Source organism: Anolis carolinensis, unplaced genomic scaffold (genome assembly GCF_035594765.1).
Source record: "Anolis carolinensis isolate JA03-04 unplaced genomic scaffold, rAnoCar3.1.pri scaffold_13, whole genome shotgun sequence".
NCBI lineage: Eukaryota > Metazoa > Chordata > Lepidosauria > Squamata > Dactyloidae > Anolis > Anolis carolinensis.
This window is the reverse complement of record NW_026943824.1, coordinates 7,606,811-7,630,020: the sequence shown is the minus strand read 5'-3', so window position 1 is coordinate 7,630,020 and position 23,210 is coordinate 7,606,811. Positions and strand designations below refer to the sequence as shown.

At 44.4% G+C, this 23,210-nt stretch overlaps 2 protein-coding genes across 3 annotated transcripts; one reads left to right on the top strand and one right to left on the bottom strand.

The window, feature by feature from the left end:
• The first annotated feature begins 143 nt into the window (after positions 1–143).
• bfar (bifunctional apoptosis regulator) lies at positions 144–9,679 on the top strand. Of its 2 annotated transcripts, none has more exons than XM_003228659.4 (8): positions 144–244; positions 1,735–2,085; positions 3,028–3,229; positions 3,786–3,955; positions 4,926–5,070; positions 5,944–6,114; positions 7,650–7,852; positions 8,774–9,679. In XM_003228659.4, exons 2-8 carry the CDS (start codon positions 1,814–1,816, stop codon positions 8,964–8,966), a joined length of 1,356 nt encoding a protein of 451 aa, XP_003228707.2. In that variant the 5' UTR covers positions 144–244; positions 1,735–1,813; the 3' UTR covers positions 8,967–9,679. The 2 variants fall into 2 exon arrangements, with proteins under 2 accessions (XP_003228707.2, XP_008120630.2); XM_008122423.3 differs by having other exon boundaries at positions 7,638–7,852.
• A 958-nt stretch (positions 9,680–10,637) lies between these two features.
• pla2g10 (phospholipase A2 group X) lies at positions 10,638–22,072 on the bottom strand. The gene is made up of 4 exons (XM_062964648.1): positions 21,911–22,072; positions 16,770–16,941; positions 14,866–14,972; positions 10,638–12,630 (listed from the first exon to the last, which is right to left on the bottom strand). Exons 1-4 carry the CDS (start codon positions 21,981–21,983, stop codon positions 12,479–12,481), a joined length of 504 nt encoding a protein of 167 aa, XP_062820718.1. The 5' UTR covers positions 21,984–22,072; the 3' UTR covers positions 10,638–12,478.
• Between the last annotated feature and the right edge of the window lie 1,138 nt (positions 22,073–23,210).

Below are 23,210 nucleotides of genomic sequence, written 5' to 3'. Positions count from 1 at the left end.
GTTTCGCTTTGAAAGACCGGAAGTTCAACTGACAGCTTCCGGCCGTTTCCACCGGGCGCCCTTTCTGGTCTGGCCGCCAGGGGTGGTGCGCAGGCGCAGTCGCTTCCCTCGGTCTTCTCCGCTTTAAAGAGCGGCAGCGGCGGTGACATCATCCGTTGCTAAGACGCATGCGCACCCGGAAGTGAGTGCCGGCTGGGCTCCACCGTGACGCGACCGCCATGGTGTCGCGGCTCTTGTTGTCCGGGTGAGGGGCCCTTGGGGGGCTTCTGGGAAGGGAGGGGCGGCTATAGAGCTTACTAGGAATAGTAATGTATTATTGTTATCGTTATAATTATTGGTAATTGGGCTGTAGAACCTTGCCGTTGTTATTGTTATCATTACCATAGCTACCATTATTGCTACTTCTGTATATATATTTTATTTATTTATTCACTACATATATATCCCGCTCTTCTCACCCTGAGGGGGCTCAGGGCGGCTTACAAATCAAATGTACATACAATATATTATTAGCATAGCACAATATAAGCATTAAATTACTATATTGTACTATATCGTTATATGGTAATATTATTAGTAATATGTCATTTAAGATAGAATATATAATATAATATTATATTATATTATGATTAGTATAATATTGTATTACATTATATTATTATTATTATTATTATAAGTATATACAATATATTTTAATGTTATTATATTATATTATTATTATTATATTACAGTATAATATTATAAATATATACAATATATTATATATTTATAAATAATTGTCTATTATATATATATATATATATATATATATATATATACAGTAGAGTCTCACTTATCCAACATAAATGAGCTGGCAGAACGTTGGATAAGTGAATATGTTGGATAATAAGGAGAGATTAAGGAAAAGCCTATTAAACATTAAATTAGGTTATGATTTTACAAATTAAGCACCAAAACATCATGTTATACAACAAATTTGACAGAAAAAGTAGTTCAGTATGCAATAATGCTACGTAGTAATGACTGTATTTATAAATTTAGCACCACAAAATCACGATATATTGAAAACATTGACTACAAAAATGTGTTGGATAATCCAGAACGTTGGATAAGTGAGACTCTACTGTATACATATACATATATGTATACATACACATCTGGGGAGCCCTGGTGGCGAAGTGTGTTAAAGCGCTGAGCTGCTGAACTTGCAGACCGAAAGGTCCCAAGTTCAAATCCTGGCAGCGGAGTGAGCGCCCGCTGTTAGCTCCAGCTTCTGCCAACCTAGCAGTTCGAAAACATGGCAATGTGTGTAGATCAATAGGTGCCGCTCCGGCGGGAAGGTAATGGCGCTCCATGCCGTCATGCCTGTGGCCACATGACCTTGGAGGTGTCTACGGACAACGCCGGCTCTTCGGCTTAGAAATGGAGATGAGCACCAACCCCCAGAGTCAGATATGACTGGACTTAACGTCAGGGGAAACCTTTACCTTTATATATATATATATATATATATCTGTGTTATGTAAAATTAACATGGCATGGCTTGGGCCAACTTGGGCCCTCCCTCCAGGTGTTTTGGACTCCAACTCCCACCTTTCCTAACAGCTTCAGGCCCTTTCCTTTCCCCGCTCAGCTGCTTAAGCGGCTGAGAGGGGATTCAAACCCGGTTGTAGCCCAGTGTTCAAGCTTGCTGTCCGCCAATGGAGTAACAGATGTCTCTCTCCCTTCCCTCAGAGCCCACAATGTGCTGCAGGACCTAAGGTCACCCAGGAGGCCTTCCCTGCTGGCTGCTTGACCAGTTGCAGCAGCGAAGATGGAGGCGGGGGTCCCATTGCCACTGCCGGAGGGCTTGGGTGGCCGAGCGTCGTCCCCTTCCGCAGGGGTTGCCAACCCCCGCCGCCTCTCAGCCAGCGAGTTCTCCTGCCACTGCTGCTACGACGTCCTGGTGGAGCCCACCACCTTGAACTGCGGGCACAGCTTCTGCCGGCATTGCCTGGCCTTGTGGTGGGCCGCCTCCAAGAAGAACGAGTGCCCCGAGTGCCGGGAGAAGTGGGAGGGCTTCCCCAGAGTCAACATCCTCCTCAGGTGACCCCGATATTTATTTGGTTAGAACAGCCAACTGGGATTCAGTTGCCAAACTGTCCTCCATTTTCTTTCTGGGCAGAATCTACACTTAGTCTGCTACATAACCAAATTAATCCTGAGAGATGTCTTTATCTCACAAAACAGGGTCCCTTGTCATGGCGACAAATTTATCTAAATTCACCAGCCGACTCTTTTTTACACTCGCCACTCTACTGCCTTTGCTTTCAACTTGTAATTTCATCCAATTTTACCAAACCTATGAAATCACAAGTTGAAGGCAAAGGCAGTAGAGTGGCGAGTGTAATAGATTTTACCAAACCTATTATTTAATTGGAGCACCGGTGGCGAAGTGTGTTAAAGCACTGAGCTGCTGAACTTGCAGACCAAAAGGTCCCAGGTTCAAATCCCGGGAGCAGAGTGAGCGCCCGCTGTTGCTCCAGCTTCTGCCAACCTAGCAGTTCAAAAACATGCAAATGTGAGTAGATCAATAGGTAGGAAGGTAGGTAGGTAATGGCGCTGACAGGAAGGTAATGGCGCTCCATGTAGTCATGCCAGTGGCCACATGACCTTGGAGGTGTCTACGGGCAACACTGGCTCTTCGGTTTAGAAATGGAGATGAGCACCAACCCCCAGAGTCAGACATGACTGGACTTAACGTCAGGGGAAACCTTTACCTTTACCTTTTTATTATTTAATTATTTTTTACTGGGTTTTAATTTATTTTAATTAACATTTACAGGAGCTTAAGGATCGTGATTTTTGTTTATTTGTCTGTGGCTCTCTGGATGTCGTGGAAGTCCCATTTATCCTGCCCAGTTAGTGGGGTTACTGTTGAGAGTTGTAGTTTAGGGGAAACTGGAGAGCCAAATGTCCTGCTTCCCAGCCTTGCACAATGGCCATCAAAGACTCGTTGTAAATGGCTGCGCTTCCATTTTGTTCCAGGGATGCCATTGAGAAACTGTTTCCAGATGCTATTGAGCAGCGGAAAGGGGACATCCGGCAAAACCCAGAGGCCTCTGAGAGCCTTCTCGCCTTTCACAAATATGGGACGGAACAGGCACCAGCAGCACCCAACACTGCGAGGATAAATCCGCGCGGCGGAGGATTTTTCTCTGGTGTCTTAACGGCATTGACGTGTGTGGCGGTACGTCTCCCTCCCCCTGGACACCCTCCCAAAGGGACTGTGCCGGTGCCGCACTAAAAAGCCTTGTCCTAAACAGTGGCATATCTATTGTCGACAGCTTTCATGGCCTGAATCACTGGGGTGTTGTGTGGTTTCCAGGCTGTATGGCCATGTTCTAGCAGTATTTTCTCCTGACATTTTGCCTGCATCTGATCCTCTGAAGATGCCAGCCACAGATGCAGGTGAAACTTCGGGTGAAAATGCTTCTAGAAAACGGCCATACAGCCCAGAAACCACACAGCATCCCAGTGGCAAATCTGTTTAAGGTGCCCCTTTGTCCAGCTCCTTTCAGTATCGTCTGTATCTCTGTTGGAGACATGCTTTATTGTAAAAGGAATCTTAAAGACCACACAGGAGCGAGGCTGGCACCCAAACATGTATTGTTCGGTGGGTGTGTGGGTGTGTCTTATACACAAATTGTAGCCAGGGTCATAAAACTCACAAATCTTCTAATCCCCAGGTCTTTACCTTCTTTTCCACAAAACAATGAGTAATTGACCTTTATTGCATGTTCTAGGTGGTCTTGCTGGGCTACCACTGGAGCAGCCGGGATTCAGAAGACGACCTCCTGGTCCACAAACCCGTGGCCAAGTGGAAGGCTGAGGAGGTGACCCATTGGCTTGGGCAGCTCGGACCCTGGACCTCCCTCTACATGGAGAGGTTTTTGCTGGAGAGGGTCAACGGAAGGTGAAGAGGGTGCTCTCTCTCTCTATATATATATAAATAATATTTAGTTATACGGTATAGGTAAATTATAACATTGTCACAGTCACCTTTACAAAAATGTTTTCCATATATTCTCATAACATTCTGATTATTCCTATTTTCTCATTCTTTATATCTGCTATTTATACTTATCCAATGTCTTCCTCTTTCTCCCTTCCTCCTGGAACAATGATATCTCTGCTCTTTGTACTGTTTTATCTGTTCAATCAAGAGGATTGTCTGGTTCAACTCCTTGTATTTTCCTTTCCCTTTTACTCTGCCTATAAGGCCTTTCCATTTTGACTCCCAGTTCGCCTTAGGATGCCCATTTGTATATTTAATTCTCCTTTCAGTGATATTATCTTGAAGCATATAATCTGATAAATATTCATACCACTTTAAGTTCCCATTTCCTTTTGCTCTTTCCATCCCGAGGCTACCATTGCTTGGGTTGCTGCTAACATGTATTTTACGATTTCTACCCATTCTTGATAGGGTGCTCTTGATAGGAGGGACAGACAGACAGAGAGGGGCTGCTCTGAGGGGCATTGAAGACTATGCCCCTCAGGTGATAAGGACACTGGGGGAACAGTGATGTATGTCCCAAGTAAGTTCCAAATCCACTAGTGAGTAGACACACGCTCCCACCTCGCTGTCCGTTTTACTAGGAGCTTGTTCTTGCTCTAGAGTAGACGCAGATGCTTCGGCTCCAATGGAGACGTCTGTGCCTCCTTGTGCGCGAATCTCCTAATGGTGTAGACTAGGCATGGGCAAACTTGGCCCCTCCAGTTGTTTTGGACTTCAACTCCCACAATTCCTAACAGCCAGTAGGGAGTTGAAGTCCAAAACACCTGGAGGGTCCAAGTTTGCTCATGTTTAGTATAGACGGAACCTAGCCTTGCTAGCCCTGGTTTCCCATAATATTAATTGTTCAGGGGTGTCTTGTCTTTAGGCTCCTCCTAACGCTCACAGATGAGGACCTGGCCAGGGCTCCGTACCACGTGGAGAACGGCAGCCACAGAAAGGCCATCATGGTGGAGCTGGAGCGCGTGAAGGCACTGGGGGTCAAGCCGCCACAGAACCTTTGGGAGTACAAGGTAAAAAGGACTCAACGTGGCTTACAATAAAGCCAGTCCAATCCAATTTAAAACCTAAAATATATAAACATTAAAATATAATTACATATTAACAGTATTAAAAATAAACAGTTACAACTGATACCCTGTTTCCCCGAAAATAAGACATCCTCAGAAAGTAAGACCTAGTAGAGGTTTTGCTGAATTGCTAAATATAAGGCCTCCCCCAAAAGTAAGACCTAGCAAAGTTTTTGTTTGGAAACATGCCCGCCAAACAGAATGCCAGAGCTTGCAGGACTGGTAAATGTACATATCATAGATTGTTGTACATGGAAATAATGATAGTAACAAGAAATTCTTGATAGGATTCACAGTTTGTTTGGTTATGTTGGTTTGTGATGACAACTACTGTATAGTATGTAATAAATGTTCATTTTTTGTTCAACAATTAATGTGAATTCTTATTCTTGGAAAAATAAGACATCACCTGAAAATAATACCTAGAGCATCTTTGGGAGCAAAAAATAATATAAGACACTGTTTTATTTTTGGAGAAACACGGTAGCTATGACTCTTTATGAAACTACAGCTCCTACCATAGCGTTGAGCCATGGCAGTTAAAGGAGGTTCAGATGGCATTAATTCTAGAAGCACCCATAACCTGACCCTCTCAACATGTGTGTGCGTATATACACACACACAGTATATATCTTGACAGACCTGAATATCTCCTGTTTTGCAAAGCTAGAGTGTTTTCTTGTTCCTAGAAGCCACAGGGTGAATGCTTGAAGCCATGTCTGTTTCTGGCCCAAGCTTGTTCGTTCCCCTGCTGATGGTCATTCCTTCCTTCTCTCTGCCAAAGTTCACTCCCTGTTATTTCCCCTCCCATTTCAGGCTGTCCATCCGGGGAAGTCCCTGTTCCTTCTCTACGCCCTGAAGAGCTCCCCGCGCCTCACCATGCTGTACCTCTATTTGTTCGACTACACAGACGTCTTCTTGCCCTTCATCCACACCATTTGCCCCGCCGAGGAGGAGGAGTTTGAGGACCTCATTGCCAAGCTACTGGTGAGGGTCTGGGACCATGTTGGATGCACCCCAATGGGAAAAATGTGCAGGAGTGACAGCACGGCTTTGAATTTCAAGTCACAGATGGTGGTGGTGATGATGATGATACTGTATTTCTTCGATTATGAGAAACAACCTAATTTCATGATCACCACAACTAGCAAAAATACATGAGATACCCCTGTGATTTATTATGATTGTGATTATGAATATTATATATTATATTATTATTTAGTCATATTTATTATTAGTTCTTAATAGTATTTATTATTATGTCAGCTGTTTTGAATTTCCTTCTGGAGAGAGAAAAAACAGGGTATAATAATAATAATAATAATTTGGAAACAATAGACATTGACAAAATTACGATCTGCCAACTGCAAAAGGCCACCCTACTGGGATCTGCACGCATCATCCAAAAATACATCACACAGTCCTAGACACTTGGGAAGTGTTCAACTTGTGATTTTGTGAAACGAAATCCAGCATATCTATCTTGTTTGCTGTGTCATACAATTAAATAATAATAATAATAATAATAATAATAATAATAATAATAATAATAATAATAATGGGTGCCATGCCAAGAGATCTCAGCTGGCATTTGGAAACAATCCACATTGACAAAATTACGATCTGCCAACTGCAAAAGGCCACCCTACTGGGATCTGCACGCATCATCCGAAAATACATCACACAGTCCTACCGTGTTTCCCCGAAAATAAGACAGTGTCTTATATTATTTTTTGCTCCCAAAGATGTGCTAGGTCTTATTTTTAGGGGATGTCTTATTTTTTCCATGAAGAAGAATTCACATTTATTGTTGAACCAAAAAATGAACATTTATTATATACTGTACAGTAGTTGTCATCACAAACCAACATAATCAAACCAGACAAACTATGACTCCTGACAATAATTTCTTGTTACTACTGTATAAATATAAATAATATAACATTAATATATTATTACCATTATTTCCATGTACAACTGGTATGTGCATTTACTGATCCTGCAAGTTCTGGTGTTTTGTTTGGCGGGCGCCGGGCATGCTTCCAAACAAAAACTTTGCTAGGTCTTATTTTCGGGGGAGGCCTTATATTTAGCAATTCAGCAAAACCTCTGCTAGGTCTTATTTTTTGGGGATGTCTTATTTTCGGGGAAACAGGGTAGACACTTGGGAAGTGTTCGACTTGTGATTTTGTGATACGAAATCCAGCATATCTATCTTGTTTGCTGTGTCATACAATGTTATTGTGTCAATAATAATAATAATAAGGCATATAAAAGTTTTTAAGAGGCAGGCTGATGAGCCTCTAGTGCAGGTCTGCAACTAGGAAATGATGGTCTTGGCTTTGTTCTGAGGCTACTTGGTTTACCTGGCAAGAAAAGAAAAGAAAAGAAAGATGGGGCATTTCTGATGGAAGGTCATTTAGGAAGTTCTTGGGGCTGCATTTGAGCCCTGCAAGGCACCTTGTCATGCTCTTCCGCTGACCGGTGGCCCTCGCTGTCTCTTGACCAAGGTCTCTCCTCAGGACCTGAAGGAGCCGGCCTGGAAGCAGTGGCGGGAGTTCGTGGCCAAGTTCCTCTTCCTGCCCTACCAGCTGGTGGCCGAGTTTGCCTGGGACTGGCTGGAGGTGCACTACTGGACGTCCCGCTTCATCATCGTCAATGCCATGCTGCTCTCTGTCCTGGAGCTTTTCTCTTTCTGGAGGCTCTGGTCCAGGAGGGAGCTCAGGTAATACCCCCCCCCCCCCCCCCCCCCGTGGTAAATTCCCTTTAGGGCAGGGGTCCTCAAACTTTTTAAGTGGAGGGCCGATTCATAGTCCCTCAGACTGTTAGGGGGCTGGACTATGATGAAATAGTCTAAAAATAAGATTGTTGTTGTTGTGTGCTTTCAAGTTATTTCAGACTTAGGTCAACCTTAAGTCTAAAGTTTATGACAGAGGCCAGGTAAATCACCTTGGAGGGCCGCATCTGGCCCATGGGCCTTAGTTTGGGGACTCCTGATCTCATAAGACCATATGTAAGCAAAGAGACCTCCAAAGACCATCTAGATGGTCTCATAAGACCATAGGTAAGGAAAGGGTCCTCCAAAGGCCATCTAGACAATCTCATAAAACCATAGGTAAGGAAAGGGGCCCTCAAAGGCCATCTCGACGGTCTCATAGGACCATAGGTAAGGAAAGTGACCTCCAAAAGCCATCTAGATGGTCTCATAAGGCTGTAGCTAAGCAAAAAGACCTCCAAAGACCGGGTAGACTTAGGTCAACCCTAAGTCTAAAGTTTAGGACAGGTCAATGACCTTGGAGGGCCATATCCGGCCCCCGGGCCTTAGTTTAGGGACCCCTGCTTTAGGGTCTCCATAGATTAGGAATGCCTTGAAGGCACATTGGTTCACTGGGCCGTGCAGTGTCAAGTTGAGGAGAGCAAAACAGGAGAAGGTTAAATTGCTTCTGCGTCTGTCTCTGTCTTTGTTCTATGTGTATATGGCATTGAATGTTTGCCTTATATGTATACAATGTGATCCGCCCTGAGTCCCCTTCGGGGTGAGAAGGGTGGAATATAAATATTGTAAATAAATAAAGCAGGAAGGAAAAGAATGCAAGGCCCTCAAAGCAAAGGCCTTTCACCCACTCCATTGTTGCTCTCCCTGCAGGACGCTTCCTCAGCGGATGTGGGGCCACTTCTGGCGGGTGTCCACCCAGGGCTGCCTGATGGCTCTCTTCTGGCCAGTCATCCCACAATTTGTCTGCAATTGCCTCTTCTACTGGGCCCTGTACTTCAACCCCGTCATCAACATCGACCTCGTGGTGAAGGAGGTCCGGCGCTTGGAGACCCAGGTCCTCTGAGGGGCCCCTGTTGTGTGATCTGGGGCCAACCGGGGGAAAAACAAGGCTGCTTCTATTGTATTTTCTTTCTGCGGAGATAAAACTTGTGCTGATTTGGGGGAAGGAGGAGGCAGAGGGGGCGGGCGGGGTATACTTTTGTGACAAGTCTTGATTTTTTGGCGAATCTTTTCCTTTCACTCACCCAATGGAGGTAAGCACTTTCCCCAGTGGCTTTGGGACTTGGAAGAGGGGCATTGTATGGTCTTTATGTACGACGACTGGAATGCCAAGGGAAACGGATCCAGTTCCAGGCACTTGGATCTTTATTTCTTCCCTTTTCTATGTCGAAGCACTTGTCAATTTGTGGTCCCTTTCTCTTCCTAAAAGGCTCTTCAGCCCTGATTCACTCCCTCCTTTCTCCACCCTGTTCTGTGTACGAATGTGAGATTGATTCTCTTCGCTGTGTTGATTTTCTCCCAATCTCCTTGCCAACTCATTTTGTTTTTTTAAATGGACTGCCCTGCATGTAAATATACCAAGAATGACGTGGTGGCTTTGGTACACCTCCAGATAAACAAACACACACACCACCAGTCTAAAGTATGCCAAGATTGTGTTTATTTTAAATGCAGTGACCTTCTATAAATCGAAACTCGAGCCTATGTTTGTATTAATCCTCTGATTTGCATATGGACATTTTTAAGAATTAAAATAACCAGATTTTTGTTTCCTAATATTCATTAGCGGCAGTATTCTTTCCCTCTTTTCTTATCCCATCCTCTTGTTTCCATCACAACAGCCCCGTAAAGGAGGCAAGGCTTGAGCAAAAGCAAACTGCTGCCGATGTTTGTGGCCTGGTTGGGATTTCTGCCCAAAGGCACCGGAGAAAAAGTGCTGTTTGTTGTGCAAGTGGTGTGTTGATATGGTGCACCTGTAACGCTCTGCAAATAACCTCAGGCTGTTACTGTTTTCTTCTGGCATGGAGCCTCAACACCAAACTGGGAGGGATAGCTCCAGAAGACAGGAGCAGAATTCAAAATGATCTTGACAGACTAGAGAGATGGGCTGAAACTAACAAAATGAAGTTCAACAGGGACAAATGCAAGATACTTCACTTCGGTAGAAAAAATGGAAATCAAAGATACAGAATGGGGGACGCCTGGCTTGACAGCAGTATGTGCAAAAAAGACCTTGGAGTCCTCGTGGACAACAAGTTAAACATGAGCCTACAATGTGATGCGGCTGCTAAAAAAGCCAATGGGATTCTGTCCTGCATCAATAGGGGTACAGCATCTAGATCCAGGGAAGTCCTGCTCCCCTCTATTCTGCCTTGGTCAGACCACACCTGGAATCACACTGTGTCCAATTCTGGCCACCGCAGCTGAAGGGAGATGTTGACAAGCTGGAATGTATCCAGAGGAGGGCAACTAAAATGATTAAGGGTCTGGAGAACAAGCCCTATGAGGAGCGGCTTAAAGAACTGGGCATGTTTAGCCTGCAGAAGAGAAGGCTGAGAGGAGACATGATAGCCATGTACAAATACGTGAGGGGAAGTCCTAGGGAGGAGGGAGGGAGCTTGTTTTCTGCTGCCCTGCAGACTAGGACACGGAACAATGGCTTCAAACTACAGGAAAGGAGATTCCGTCTGAACATCAGGAAGAACTTCCTCACAGTGAGAAGGGCTGTTCGACAGTGGAACTCTCTGCCCCAGACTGTGGTGGAGGCTCCTTCTTTGGAGGCTTTTAAGCAGAGGCTGGATGGCCATCTGTCGGGGGTGCTTTGAATGCGATTTCCTACTTCTTAGCAGGGGGTTAGACTAGATGGCCCATGAGGTCTCTTCCAACTCTTCTATGATTCTATGAGCTGGATGCATCTCAGTTTGCCAGCACAACTGGCCCTAGCATTTGGCGCATAAGGCACACAAAAGGGTCTGTAAACATTGTGGGGGTCCCCGAGCTCCTTCTGGAAGGCCGCCGCAAAGAACGGAGGCCCCACTGGAACCGGACTGGGGCCATCGAGGAAGAGGCTGCCCTCTGTTTGCAAGACCTGAGCAAAGTGGCCGATGGAGTCTCGACCACAAGAGCCAAAAGTGTGATGCTGCAGCTAAGAAAGCCAATGGGATTTTTGGCTGCATCCAATGGAGTAGCCACAGTAAGAACAGACCATGGAACAACAAACTGGTTCAAGACTGGGAAAGGAGTATGGCAGGGCTGCATACTTTCACCCTCCCTATTCAACTTGTACGCAGAACACGTCATGCGACGTGTGGGGCTTGACGAGTCCAAGGCCGGAGTTAAAATTGCTGGAAGAAACATTAACAACCTTATGTGTTGTCAAAGGCTTTCATGGCCGGGATCACAGGGTTGTTGTATGTCTTTCGGGCTGTGTGGCCATGTTCCAGAAGTATTCTGGAACATGGCCACACAACCCAAAAGATATACAACAACCCTATTAACAACCTTAGGTATGCAGATGATACCACTCTGATGGCCGAAAGTGAGGAAGAGCTGAGGAGCCTTATCACCAAGGTGGAAGAAGAAAGTGCAAAAGCCGGGCTGCAGTTAAACATCAAGAAAACCAAGATCATGGCAACGACGCCTATTGACAACTGGCAAATAGAAGGAAAAAACGTGGAGGCAGTGACAGACTTTATATTTCTAGGCATGAAGATCACACGAAAATCAGAAAATATTTCCTTCTTGGGAGGAGAGCAATGGCCAACTTTGACAAAATAGTGAAAACCAGAGACATCACACTAGCCACGAAGGTCCGCATAGTGAAAGCAATGGTATTCCCTGTAGTAACCTATGGATGCGAGAGCTGGACCATAAGGAAGGCTGAGTGAAGGAAGAGAGATGTTTTTGAAGGAAAATCCTGAGCGTGCCTTGGACCTTGGCAAGAAGATCCAACCAGTCCATCCTCCAGGAAATGATGCCCAATGGCTGCTCACTGGAGGGAAGGATATTAGAGGCAAAGTTGAAGTATTTTGGCCACATCATGAGAAGACAGGAAAGCTTGGAAAAGATCACGATGCTGGGGAAAATGGAAGGAAAAAGGAAGAGAGGCTGACCAAGGGCGAGATGGATGGACGGTATCCTTGAAGTGACTGGCTCGACCTTGAAGGAACTGGGGGCGGTGGTGGCCGACAGGGAGCTCTGGCCTGGACTGGTCCATGCGGTCACGAAGAGTCGGAGATGACTAAACGACTGAGCAGCAATGGAGTCTAGTGTCTAGAGATCAATGGAAGTCATGGTGCTCCTCTCTTCTGCTTTGGTCAGACCTCTTCAGCTGGAATATTAACCCTGAGTCTGATGCGAGGCAAAGCAATTTAAGAGGGATATTGACTCCAAGATGGAAGACGTCCATTTGAGGGAAACTAAAAGGATCAAAGGTCTGGAGACCATGTAGAATCCCTCAGAGAAGCTGGTTCTATTTAGGGTTAGCATTAGATTTGAGTAAATATGGTATTATTATGAGACGACACAATGGAGTGCAAAATTAAAATGTGTGGCCCCCTCGCTTCGGCCACGGTCCTAATGGTCTTTGCATTTGGGGCTGCGGCTGCCGCAGGAAGAGAGTGGCCAGAAGACGTAGGTGGGCTGGTAGGGGGCTTCGGCCAGGCAGTGGGCTGCCTCCTGGTCACACTTGCAGGCCAGCTTCTGGCACTTGTCCTCCTTGATGTCGTCTGCAGAAAAAGAGAGAAAGCAAGAGGCTCAGGTGTGAGGAAGACAAAGCTACAACCCTCTGCAGCGTGGCCTGGAGATGAGTCAGTTTTGAACTATGGGGAAGCATGGGGTCTGAACTTAGGAAGAACTTCCTGGCCATTAGAAGAGCTGATCCACAGTGGAACTCCTTGCCTTAGAGTCCAGTGGAGGATCCTCCTTTGGAGGCTTTTAAGCAGAGGTTAGATGACCACCTGTCGGGAGGGCTGTGATTGTGCTTTTCCTGCATGGCAGAAGGAAGTTGGACTGTACTGAAGGGCTAGGAAACCAGGGAACAATTTTTTGGATTCATAGTACTGTTTTTGTAATTGTTGTTATCATATTTTTATTAATCTGCTTTTATCTCCATTGAGATCATTGATAATGATGATGATGTTGATGTTGATGATGATGATGATAATGTATTGAAGGGCTAGGAAATCCTCTGAGCAGTTTTTGGACCCATAGTATCATTATCATCATCATTATCATCATCCCACTTCCATCGCAATAATGATGATGATGTATTGAAGGGCTAGAAAATCCTCTGAGCTGTTTTTGGACCCATAGTATCATTATCATCATCATTATCATCATCCCACTGCCATTTCCATTTATATAATAAAAATAATGATAATGATGATGATGTATTGAAGGGCTAGGAAATCCTCTGAGCAGTTTTTGGACCCATAGAATCATCATCATCATCATTATCATCATCCCACTTCCATCTCCATTTATATTATTATTATTATTATTATTATTTTATTATTATTATTTCTATTATTATTATTATTATTATTATTATTGTGTCATACAATAAAATAATGATGATGATGATGTATTGAAGGGCTAGGAAATTCTCTGAGCAGTTTTTGGACCCATAGTATCATTATCATCATCATTAACATCATCCCACTTCCATCTCCATTTATATAATGATGATGATGATGATGATGATGATGATGATGATGATGATGATGATTATGATGTATTGAAGGGCTAGGAAATCCTCTTGAGCAGTTTTTGGACCCATAGTAACATCATTATCATCATCCCACTTCCATCTCCATTTATATAATGATGATGATGATGATGATGTATTGAAGGGCTAGGAAATCCTCTGAGCCGTTTTTGGACCCATAGTAACATCATTATCATCATCCCACTTCCATCTCCATTTATATAATGATGATGATGATGATGATGTATTGAAGGGCTAGGAAATCCTCTGAGCCGTTTTTGGACACATAGTATCATCATCATCATCATCATCATCATCCCACTTTCATCTCAATTTATTTAATAATAATAATAATAATAATAATAATAATAATAATAATTCATGTTTACCTCAATTGATTATTATTATCCCCCTTTTATCTCAATTGATTATTATTAATAAATAAATAATAATAATACTATGTAGTAATTACTGTATTTATTACAGTAGAGTCTCACTTATCCAACATTTGCTTATCCAACGTTCTGGATTATCCAACGCATTTTTGTAGTCAATGTTTTCAATATATCATGATATTTTGGTCCTAAATTCGTAAATACAGTAATTACTATGTAGCATTACTGCGTACTGAACTACTTTTTCTGTCAAATTTGTTGTATAACATGATGTTTTGGTGCTTAATTTGTAAAATCATAACCTATTTTGATGTTTAATGGGCTTTTTCTTAATTTCTCCTTATTATCCAACATAGTCACTTATCCAACGTTCTGCCGGCCCGTTTATGTTGGATAAGTGAGACTCTACTGTAATTTAGCACCAAAATATCACGATGCTTTGAAAACATTGACTACAAAAATGCGTTGGATAATCCAGAATGTTGGATAAGTGAGACTCTACTGTAGTAGTAGTAGTAGCAGTAGCAGTATCCCACTTTTATCTCCATTATATTTTAGGGTCCTTGGGGAACCCGTTCCAACTCTAGGAGTCTTTGGGTTGTTGTGTGTCTTTCGGGCTGTGTGGCCATGTTCCAGAAGCATTCTCTCCTGACGTTTCGCCCACATCTATGGCAGGCATCCTCAGAGGTTGTGAGGTATCCTCTAGGAGTCTTTTATTGTATAGCCCTATTTCTCCCATGAACCTGAAGTCTATGAGTTTTGATGGCCATCTGTCGGGAGGGGTCGGATGGTGCTTTCCTGCCTGAGAGAAAGAAGGAGGTTGTAATAGATGGCCCAGAACTCTTCTGTGGTTCTCTCACCGCAGCTGGCTTCTTTGTCCTCGCACTCCCAGGGGTAGCTTCCCATTTTGGGGTCGCAGCCCTCCTTCTCGGCCTCGGCGTAGCAGCAGTCGTGACGGAAGCAGCACCTGCCCAAAGAGAAAGCGCCAGTCATTCGGGCCCAATTGTGCTGGGATTGCACTATGTCACACAATTTTGTTCCTCCCTCCATAAAAGAATCCTCTTGCAAAGAAAGACAATATGTTTCCATACAATGGGAGAAAGAGAGTTGCAGTTTGGTGAAGCAGAAAGGGCTGAAGATAATAGCAAAACCACAACTCCCATTTTGGGCCCATCATAGGTTGTAATTATGGTCAGATCTCTTTCCTCTTTAACTATAAGGAACAACAAAAGTTTTGTTTTCCCTGAAGCTTAAAATTCAAGCGGCCGTAAGGTCATGACAGTTAAACCTATATTTTAGGGTTTGTTTTGTTCTAAAAGCAGCATAAAGGATGTGGTTTCTTTTCCACAGGCAAAACCCAGCGTGGCATGTTGTATTTGGATTATTTTTTATTTCAAACATGGCACATTCCAGTGCAAACACGAATCTCCCGGGAGTTGCTAAAAAACATATACAGTAGAGTCTCGCTTATCCAACGTTCTGGATTATCCAATGCATTTTTGTAGTCAATGTTTTCAATACATTGTGATATTTTGGTGCTAAATTCATAAATACAGTAATTACTACATAGCATTACTGTGTATTGAACTACTTTTTCTGCCAAATTTGTTGTATAACATGATGTTTTGATGCTTAATTTGTAAAATCATAACCTAATTTGATGTTTAATTGGCTTTTCCTTAATCCCTCCTTATTATCCAACATATTCGCTTATCCAACGTTCTGCTGGCCCGTTTATGTTGGATAAGCGAGAGTCTACTGTATAATTAAACACCGGGGTTCCTTAGAGATTCAATAAGGTAAAGGTAAAGGTTTCCCCTGATGTTATGACAATGATGGTGGCGCAGTGTGTTAAAGCGCTGAGCTGCTGAACTTGCAGACCGAAAGGTCCCAGGTTCAAATCCCGGGAGCGGAATGAGCGCCCACTGTTAGCCCCAGCTCCTGCCAACCTAGCAGTTTGAAAACATGCCAATGTGAGTAGATCAATAGGTACCGTTCCGGCGGGAAGGTAACGGCGCTCCATTCAGTCATGCTGGCCACATGACCTGGAGGTGTCTACGGACAACGCCGGCTCTTTGGCTTAGAAATGGAGATGAGCACCAACCCCCGGAGTCGGTCACGACTGGACTTAACGTCAGGGGAAAACCTTTACCATTACCTAAGTCCAGTTGTGACTGACTCTGGGGGTTGGTTCTTATCTCCATTTCTAAGCCGAAGAGCCGGCGTTGTCCAAAGACATCTCCAGGTCATGTGGTCATTGGCATGACTGCATGGAGCGCTGTTACCTTCCCGCCGGAGCGGTACCTATTGATCTACTCACATTTGCATGTTTTCAAACTGCTAGGTTGGCAGGAGAGATTCAGTAGGGATGTACAATATGAAGAAGAACATTTTATTGATTAGTCCTTAGGCCATATCAAAGTACCAAGCCAAACAACCAGGCTCGAAAAGACCTGGTTACATTCTATACAAATATTAAATAAAACACTTGTAACCATACAATAAATAAATATAATAAAACTGGGTGGGATGTACAATATGGTTTTGCACACATACAAATAAGACTATGCAATATGTTGTTTTTTTTTTGTTCCTGGGTTATAAATGTCATTTCTTCTTCATGGTGTCTGTGAAATTGCACATGTGGGTTTCCTGCGTCTGTGCAGTCAGTTTTGGAAAACTGTTTTGCACCCGTTCTGTCCTGCAAGTGGGCCCCGATCCACCCAGGAGGTGCCCCTGAAGGACGGTGCCCTGCTTGCCTTACCAGTCGGCCTTGTCCCGGGGCCACCCGCTGCCTCCCAGCCCGCAGTAGCAGCCGTAGCGCAGGTAGGCCAGGGGGGTGCGGCCCGTGGAGCAGAGGATGGCCCCCGCCAGCTGGAAGATGCCCCTCCGGCTCCGCACCGGAGCGCTGCCTCTTCCTCTGCCCACTGCTGATGCTGGAAAGAAAGAAGGCAACCAAGGACTCCGATCAGCACTTGCATCAGCCTGGAGATCTCCTCTAACGCCTGGTTTGAAACCTGGAGCGGATTCCCTGCCCCACTGGGATGGGAGCCACCCCCATCTCCTTTCCATGAGAGGCTGAAGGAAAGGATAGAAGAGGGGAAAGAAAGAAAAGAGAGGGGAAGGAAGGTAGCAAGGAAAGGAAAAGGAAAGAAGCGAAGGAAAAGGAGAGGGAAGAGAAGGGGAAAAGGAAAGGAATTGTTGGCGTCTGCGATCTTGTGATAGTTCACCCAACTAGCCTTTCCCTCCCTTCCCTTTGCCTTTGCTCTATATGCGGTGAAACGGAAAAAAGGAAAAGTATGGTATATAATATAGGTAAAGGTAAAGGTTTTCCCCTGACATTAAGTCCAGTCATGTCTGACTCTGGGGGTTGGTGCTCATCTCCATTTCTAAGCCGAAGAGCCGGCGTTGTCTGTAGACACCTCCAAGGTCATGTGGCCGGCATGACTGCATGGAGTGCCGTTACCTTCCCGCCGGAGCGATACCTATTAATCTACTCACATTGGCCTGTTTCTGAACTGCTAGGTTGGCAGAAGTGGGAGCTAACAGTGGGCGCTCACTCCGCTCCCGGGATTTGAACCTGCGACCTTTTGGTCTGCAAGTTCAGCAGCTCAGCGCTTTAACACACTGCGCCACCACCGGGCTCCCTGGTATATAATCAACAAATTTGACAGAAAAAGTAGTTCAATATGCAGTAATGTTATGTTATAATTACTGTATTTACGAATTTAGCACCAAAATATCATGATATATTGAAAACATTGACTACAAAAATGGCTTGGATAATCCAGAAGCTTGGATAAGCGAAGCTTGGATAAGTGAGACTCTACTGTATTGTGATATTTTGGTGCTAAATTCGTAAATACAGTAATTACTATGTAGCATTACTGCCTATTGAACTATTTTTTTCTGTCAAATTTGTTGTCTAACATGATGTTTTGGTGCTAAATTTGTAAAATCATGACCTAATTTGATGTTTAATAGGCTTCTCCTTAATCTCTCCTTATTATCCAACATATTTGCTTATCCAACGTTCTGCCGGCCCGTTTATGTTGGATAAGTGAGACTCTACTGTATTACTATAGAAATCTAAAACTTACAAATATAGAACTCATTAATTAGTTACTTTAAACTATATTATATACCAGGGGTCCCCAAACTTTTTAAACAGGGTTCATGATCCTTCGGACCGTTGGAGGGCCAGACTATAGTTGGCCACCGAGAAATAATAATAATAATAATAATAATAATAATAATAATAATAATAATAATAATAATAAATCCAGCATATCTATCTTGTTTGCTGTGTCATACAATAAAACAACAACAACAACAACAATCAAAAAGAGGGTTGAGAGACCCTTTGGGCCATTAAGTCCAATCCCCTTCTGCCTTTGTGCATCAAAAGCACAAGCAAAACATCTCTGACAGATGGCCACCCAGCCTCAATGTTAATAATAATAATAATAATAATAATAATAATAATAATAATAATAATAATAATACAAACAGAGGCACAACTATGTGGCCCAAATGATTCATTGGAACTTATGCCTCAAGTACCATCTCCCAGCAGCAAAGAACTGGTGGGATCACAAACCTGCAAAAGTCTTGGAAAATAAGCACGCAAAGATACTGTGGGACTTCCGAATCCAGACTGACAAAGTTCTGGAACACAGCACACCAGACATCACAGTTGTGGAAAAGAACAAGGTTTGGATCATTGATGTTGCCATCCCAAGTGACAGTCGCATTGACGAAAAACAACAGGAAAAACTCAGCCGCTCTCAGGACCTCAAGATTGAACTTCAAAGACTCTGGCAGAAACCAGTGCAGGTGGTCCCGGTGGTGATGGGCACACTGGGTGCCATGCCAAAAGATCTCAGCCGGCATTTGGAAACAATAGACATTGACAAAATTACGATCTGCCAACTGCAAAAGGCCACCCTGCTGGGATCTGCGCGCATCATCCGAAAATACACCACACAGTCCTAGACACTTGGGAAGTGTTCGACTTGTGATTTTGTGATACGAAATCCAGCATATCTATCTTGTTTGCTGTATCATAATAAAATAATAATAATAATAAAGAGGGTTGGAAGAGACCCTTTGGGCCATTGAGTCCAATCCCCTTCTGCCTTTCTGCATCAAAAGCACTAGTAAAGCACCCCTGACAGATGGCCACCCAGCCTCAATGTTAATAATAATAATAATAATAATAATAATAATAATAATAATAATAATAATAATAATGTGATTTTGTGATACGAAATCCAGTATATCTATCTTGTTTGCTGTGTCATAAAATATAACAACAACAACAACAACAACAACAACAACAACAACAACAACAACAAGGGTTTTAAGAGAAGAAGAGACCCCTTGGGTCATTTAGTCTAACCCCCTTCTGCCCTTGTGCCATGGGGGCCGGATAAATGGCTTCGATGGGCCGCATCCAGCCCCCGGGCCTTAGTTTGGGGACCCCTGTTATATACCATACTTTTCCTTTTTCCGTTTCACTGTGGATTATAGAATTGTATAACTCATTTTGCTCTATTTGCCCAGACCTTTGGGTCAAGGAGTGCCTGAGAATGCGCAGAGTTCCCTCCCTGTTGACGCAGGTGGGTTAAGGGCAGATAACTGAGTCCGAGGCCAGGTCTCTGCCAAGGTTCTGTGTTATTGTGAGAACAGGAATATGGGGAAAGAAGGGACGGAAACCTCACTTGGGCCTTTCCTCCTGTGGCCACGTCAATGGCTCGTGGTGGCCAAACTGGAGGCCAGAGGGGCCGGCTGGACTGGCCAGACACGTCCCTCCATCCGGCACAAGAGACTCAGCATTGGGACCAAAGGTTACAAGAAAAGAGCATTTGCATCATTGTGACTGCAAAGCCAAAGAGAGGGCTTCCAAAAGGGACAGATAGAGAAGGCCCTACAACAGGCAGCAGCAGGAGTGTATGGATGCTGGGCTTTGGAGTAACCCTACCAAAGGTCATTCACCTACTCCTATCAGCAGCAGAGTGTGGATGCTGGGCTTTGTATTCATCCACCCCCAAGAAGAGGAGCATGGGCTTTGTATGAGCATGAGTGGCCTATCCATAAAGTATTATTATTGTTGTCCTCAGCCCCTAAGAAGGAGAGGATGATGGAATTTGTAGTCATCCACCTGTAAGAAGAGGATGCTGATGGGCTTACTCAGAAGAGTAGGGGATGGGCTTTGTAGTTATCTGCCTCTAAAAAGAGGAGGATGGGCTTTGTGGTTATCCAGCCCTAAGAAGAAGAAGAGGCTGGGCTTTGTAGTCATTTATCCCGAAGAAGAAAGGGAGACGCTTGGGCTTTGTAGTCATCCAGCCCTAAGAAGAACAGATGGGGGTGGGCTTTGTAGTCATTTATCCTAAAGAAGAAAAGGAGTAGCTTGGGCTTTGTAGTCATCCATCCTTAAAAAGAACAGATGTGGATGGGCTTTGTAGTCATTTATCCTGAAGAAGAACACGTGGGGATGGGTTTTGTAGTCATCCATGCCCAAGGAGGAGATGAGGATGGGCTTTGTAGTCACCCATCCTTAAGAGGAATAGGAGGATGTTCTTTGTAGTAACCAATCCCTAAGAAGAAGAGGGGGGATGGGCTTTGTAGTCATCTATCCTGAAGAGGAGGATGGGGAGCTTTGTAGTAACATATCCTGAAGAAGAAGAGGGGGAGGATGGGCTTTGTAGTCATCTATCCTGAAGAGGAGGATAGGGAGCTTTGTAGTAACATATCCTGAAGAAGAAGAGGGGGAGGATGGGCTTTGTAGTCATCTATCCTGAAGAGGAGGATGGGGAGCTTTGTAGTAACCAATCCCGAAGAAGAAGAGGGGGAGGATGGGCTTTGTAGTCATCTATCCTGAAGAGGAGGAGGGTGGGCTTTGTAGTAACATATCCTGAAGAAGAAGAGGGGGAGGATGGGCTTTGTAGTCATCTATCCTGAAGAGGAGGAGGATGTTCTTTGTAGTAACTAATCCCTAAGAAGAAGAGGGGAGGATGGGCTTTGTAGTCATCTATCCTGAAGAGGAGGAGGATGTTCTTTGTAGTAGCCAATCCCTAAGAAGAAGAGGGGAGGATGGGCTTTGTAGTCATCTATCCTGAAGAGGAGGAGGATGTTCTTTGTAGTAACTAATCCCTAAGAAGAAGAGGGGAGGATGGGCTTTGTAGTCATCTATCCTGAAGAGGAGGAGGATGTTCTTTGTAGTAGCCAATCCCTAAGAAGAAGAGGGGGAGGATGGGCTTTGTAGTCATCTATCCTGAAGAGGAGGAGGATGTTCTTTGTAGTAACCAATCCCTAAGAAGAAGAGGGGAGGATGGGCTTTGTAGTCATCTATCCTGAAGAGGAGGAGGATGTTCTTTGTAGTAGCCAATCCCTAAGAAGAAGAGGGGGAGGATGGGCTTTGTAGTCATCTATCCTGAAGAGGAGGAGGATGTTCTTTGTAGTAACCAATCCCTAAGAAGAAGAGGGGAGGATGGGCTTTGTAGTCATCTATCCTGAAGAGGAGGGGATGGGGAGCTTTGTAGTCATGGATCCCTGAGAAAAAAGGAGGATGGGCTTTGTAGTCATCTATCCTGAAGAGGAGGAGGATGTTCTTTGTAGTAGCCAATCCCTAAGAAGAAGAGGGGGAGGATGGGCTTTGTAGTCATCTATCCTGAAGAGGAGGGGATGGGGAGCTTTGTAGTCATGCATCTGAGAAAAAAGGAAGATGGGCTTTGTAGTCACCTGTTCCAAAGGTGGTTGTGTGGGTGGGTTTTGAAGTCCTACATCCCCAATAAGAAGAGGATGGGCTTTATAGTTATCCATCTACTAGGAGAGTGGGGAATTCACCTGCTTCTAGGAGCAGCAGCTGGGGGTGGATGCTGGGCTTTGTAGCCTCTCACTCACCTGTTCCTTGGAGCAGCGGCAGGAGGAAGAAGAGGGAGAGGAGGAGGAGGAGGGGAGGCGGGGGTCGCCCCATCGGAGGGGCCACAAGCGGGATAGAAGCGGGTCTGGAGCGCTCTGTCCGCACCTCCGTCCCGTCCAGGCGCCGAGCGGGACTTCTCTGGAGAGAGAGAGAGAGAAGAGAGAGAGACGCCGCCTTCCTCCTCCTCCTCCTCCTCCCTTTCTCCTATTCTTCCTCCTCCCTCCCTCCCTCCTCCCTCCTTTCTTTCCTTGCTGTTACTGGGTCCAGGCTGGACTCAACTGGCCTTGCCACATCCCTTGGATCCGCTCCGGGTTTCAGTCCGAACTTCCCAAGGGCCAAGACACAGAAGAATTAATTATTATTATTATTATAATTATTATTACCCTTACAAAAAACAATCTCGACTATCAAACATCTAAGACATCTCACAAATTTTCGCATCTGATGTACATGGATGACCTGAAGCTGTATGGGAAAACGGAAACTGAAATTCAGTCTCTAACACTGTCCAAATTTTTAGCACTGATATCAGCATGGAGTTTGGTTTGGACAAATGTTCAACAGTGGCATTGAAGAAGGGAAAAATCATTGAAAGTGAGGGCATAAATATGCCCAATGGCCAAACAATAAAGTGTCACCAGCCAGAGGCCTATAAATATCTGGGCATATTACAGCTGGACAACATCAAGCATGAACATGTGAAGACTGTGGTCAGTAAAGAATACACACAAAGGGTCAGAAAAATTCTCAAAAGCAAGCTCAATGGAGGCAACACCATCAAGGCCATAAACACCTGGGCCATACCTGTCATAAGATATACTGCTGGCATTATAAATTGGACACAGGTGGAACTGGACAATTTGGACAGAAAAACAAGAAAACTCATGACCATTCATCATTCACTGCACTCTCGCAGTGATGTTGACCGGCTATATCTGCCTAGAAGATCAGGGGGCAGAGGACTCTTACAAGTCAAACAAGCAGTCAAAGAAGAAGAACATGTCCTGGCAGAATATGGAAAGCAAAGTGAAGAACCTGCTTTGATTGAAGTCAAAAATCAGAAACTCCTCAAAGCACAGCAGACAAAAAAACCAGTACAAGAAAACCGCACTACAAACTAGAGCTGACAGCTGGCACAACAAAACATTGCATGGAAAGTTCCTTGACAAAATTGAAGGAAAAGCTGATAAGGAGAAGACCTGGCTCTGGCTCACGAATGGGACCCTGAAGAAGGAGACAGAAGGCCTGATCCTTGCAGCCCAGGAGCAAGACATGAGGACA

Coding starts and splice junctions, on each gene's coding strand:
- bfar (XM_008122423.3), top strand. CDS start 1,814: ATGGAGGCGGGGGTCCCATTGCCACTGCCGGAGGGCTTGGGTGGCCGA. Junction 3,230..3,785: donor CGGCATTGACGTGTGTGGCG/GTACGTCTCCCT, acceptor TGCATGTTCTAG/GTGGTCTTGCTGGGCTACCA. Junction 3,956..4,925: donor CTGGAGAGGGTCAACGGAAG/GTGAAGAGGGTG, acceptor TCTTGTCTTTAG/GCTCCTCCTAACGCTCACAG.
- pla2g10 (XM_062964648.1), bottom strand. CDS start 21,983: ATGGGGCGACCCCCGCCTCCCCTCCTCCTCCTCCTCTCCCTCTTCTTC. Junction 16,942..21,910: donor GCCGCTGCTCCAAGGAACAG/GTGAGTGAGAGG, acceptor CTTTCTTTCCAG/CATCAGCAGTGGGCAGAGGA. Junction 14,973..16,769: donor CCCCGGGACAAGGCCGACTG/GTAAGGCAAGCA, acceptor CTCTTTGGGCAG/GTGCTGCTTCCGTCACGACT.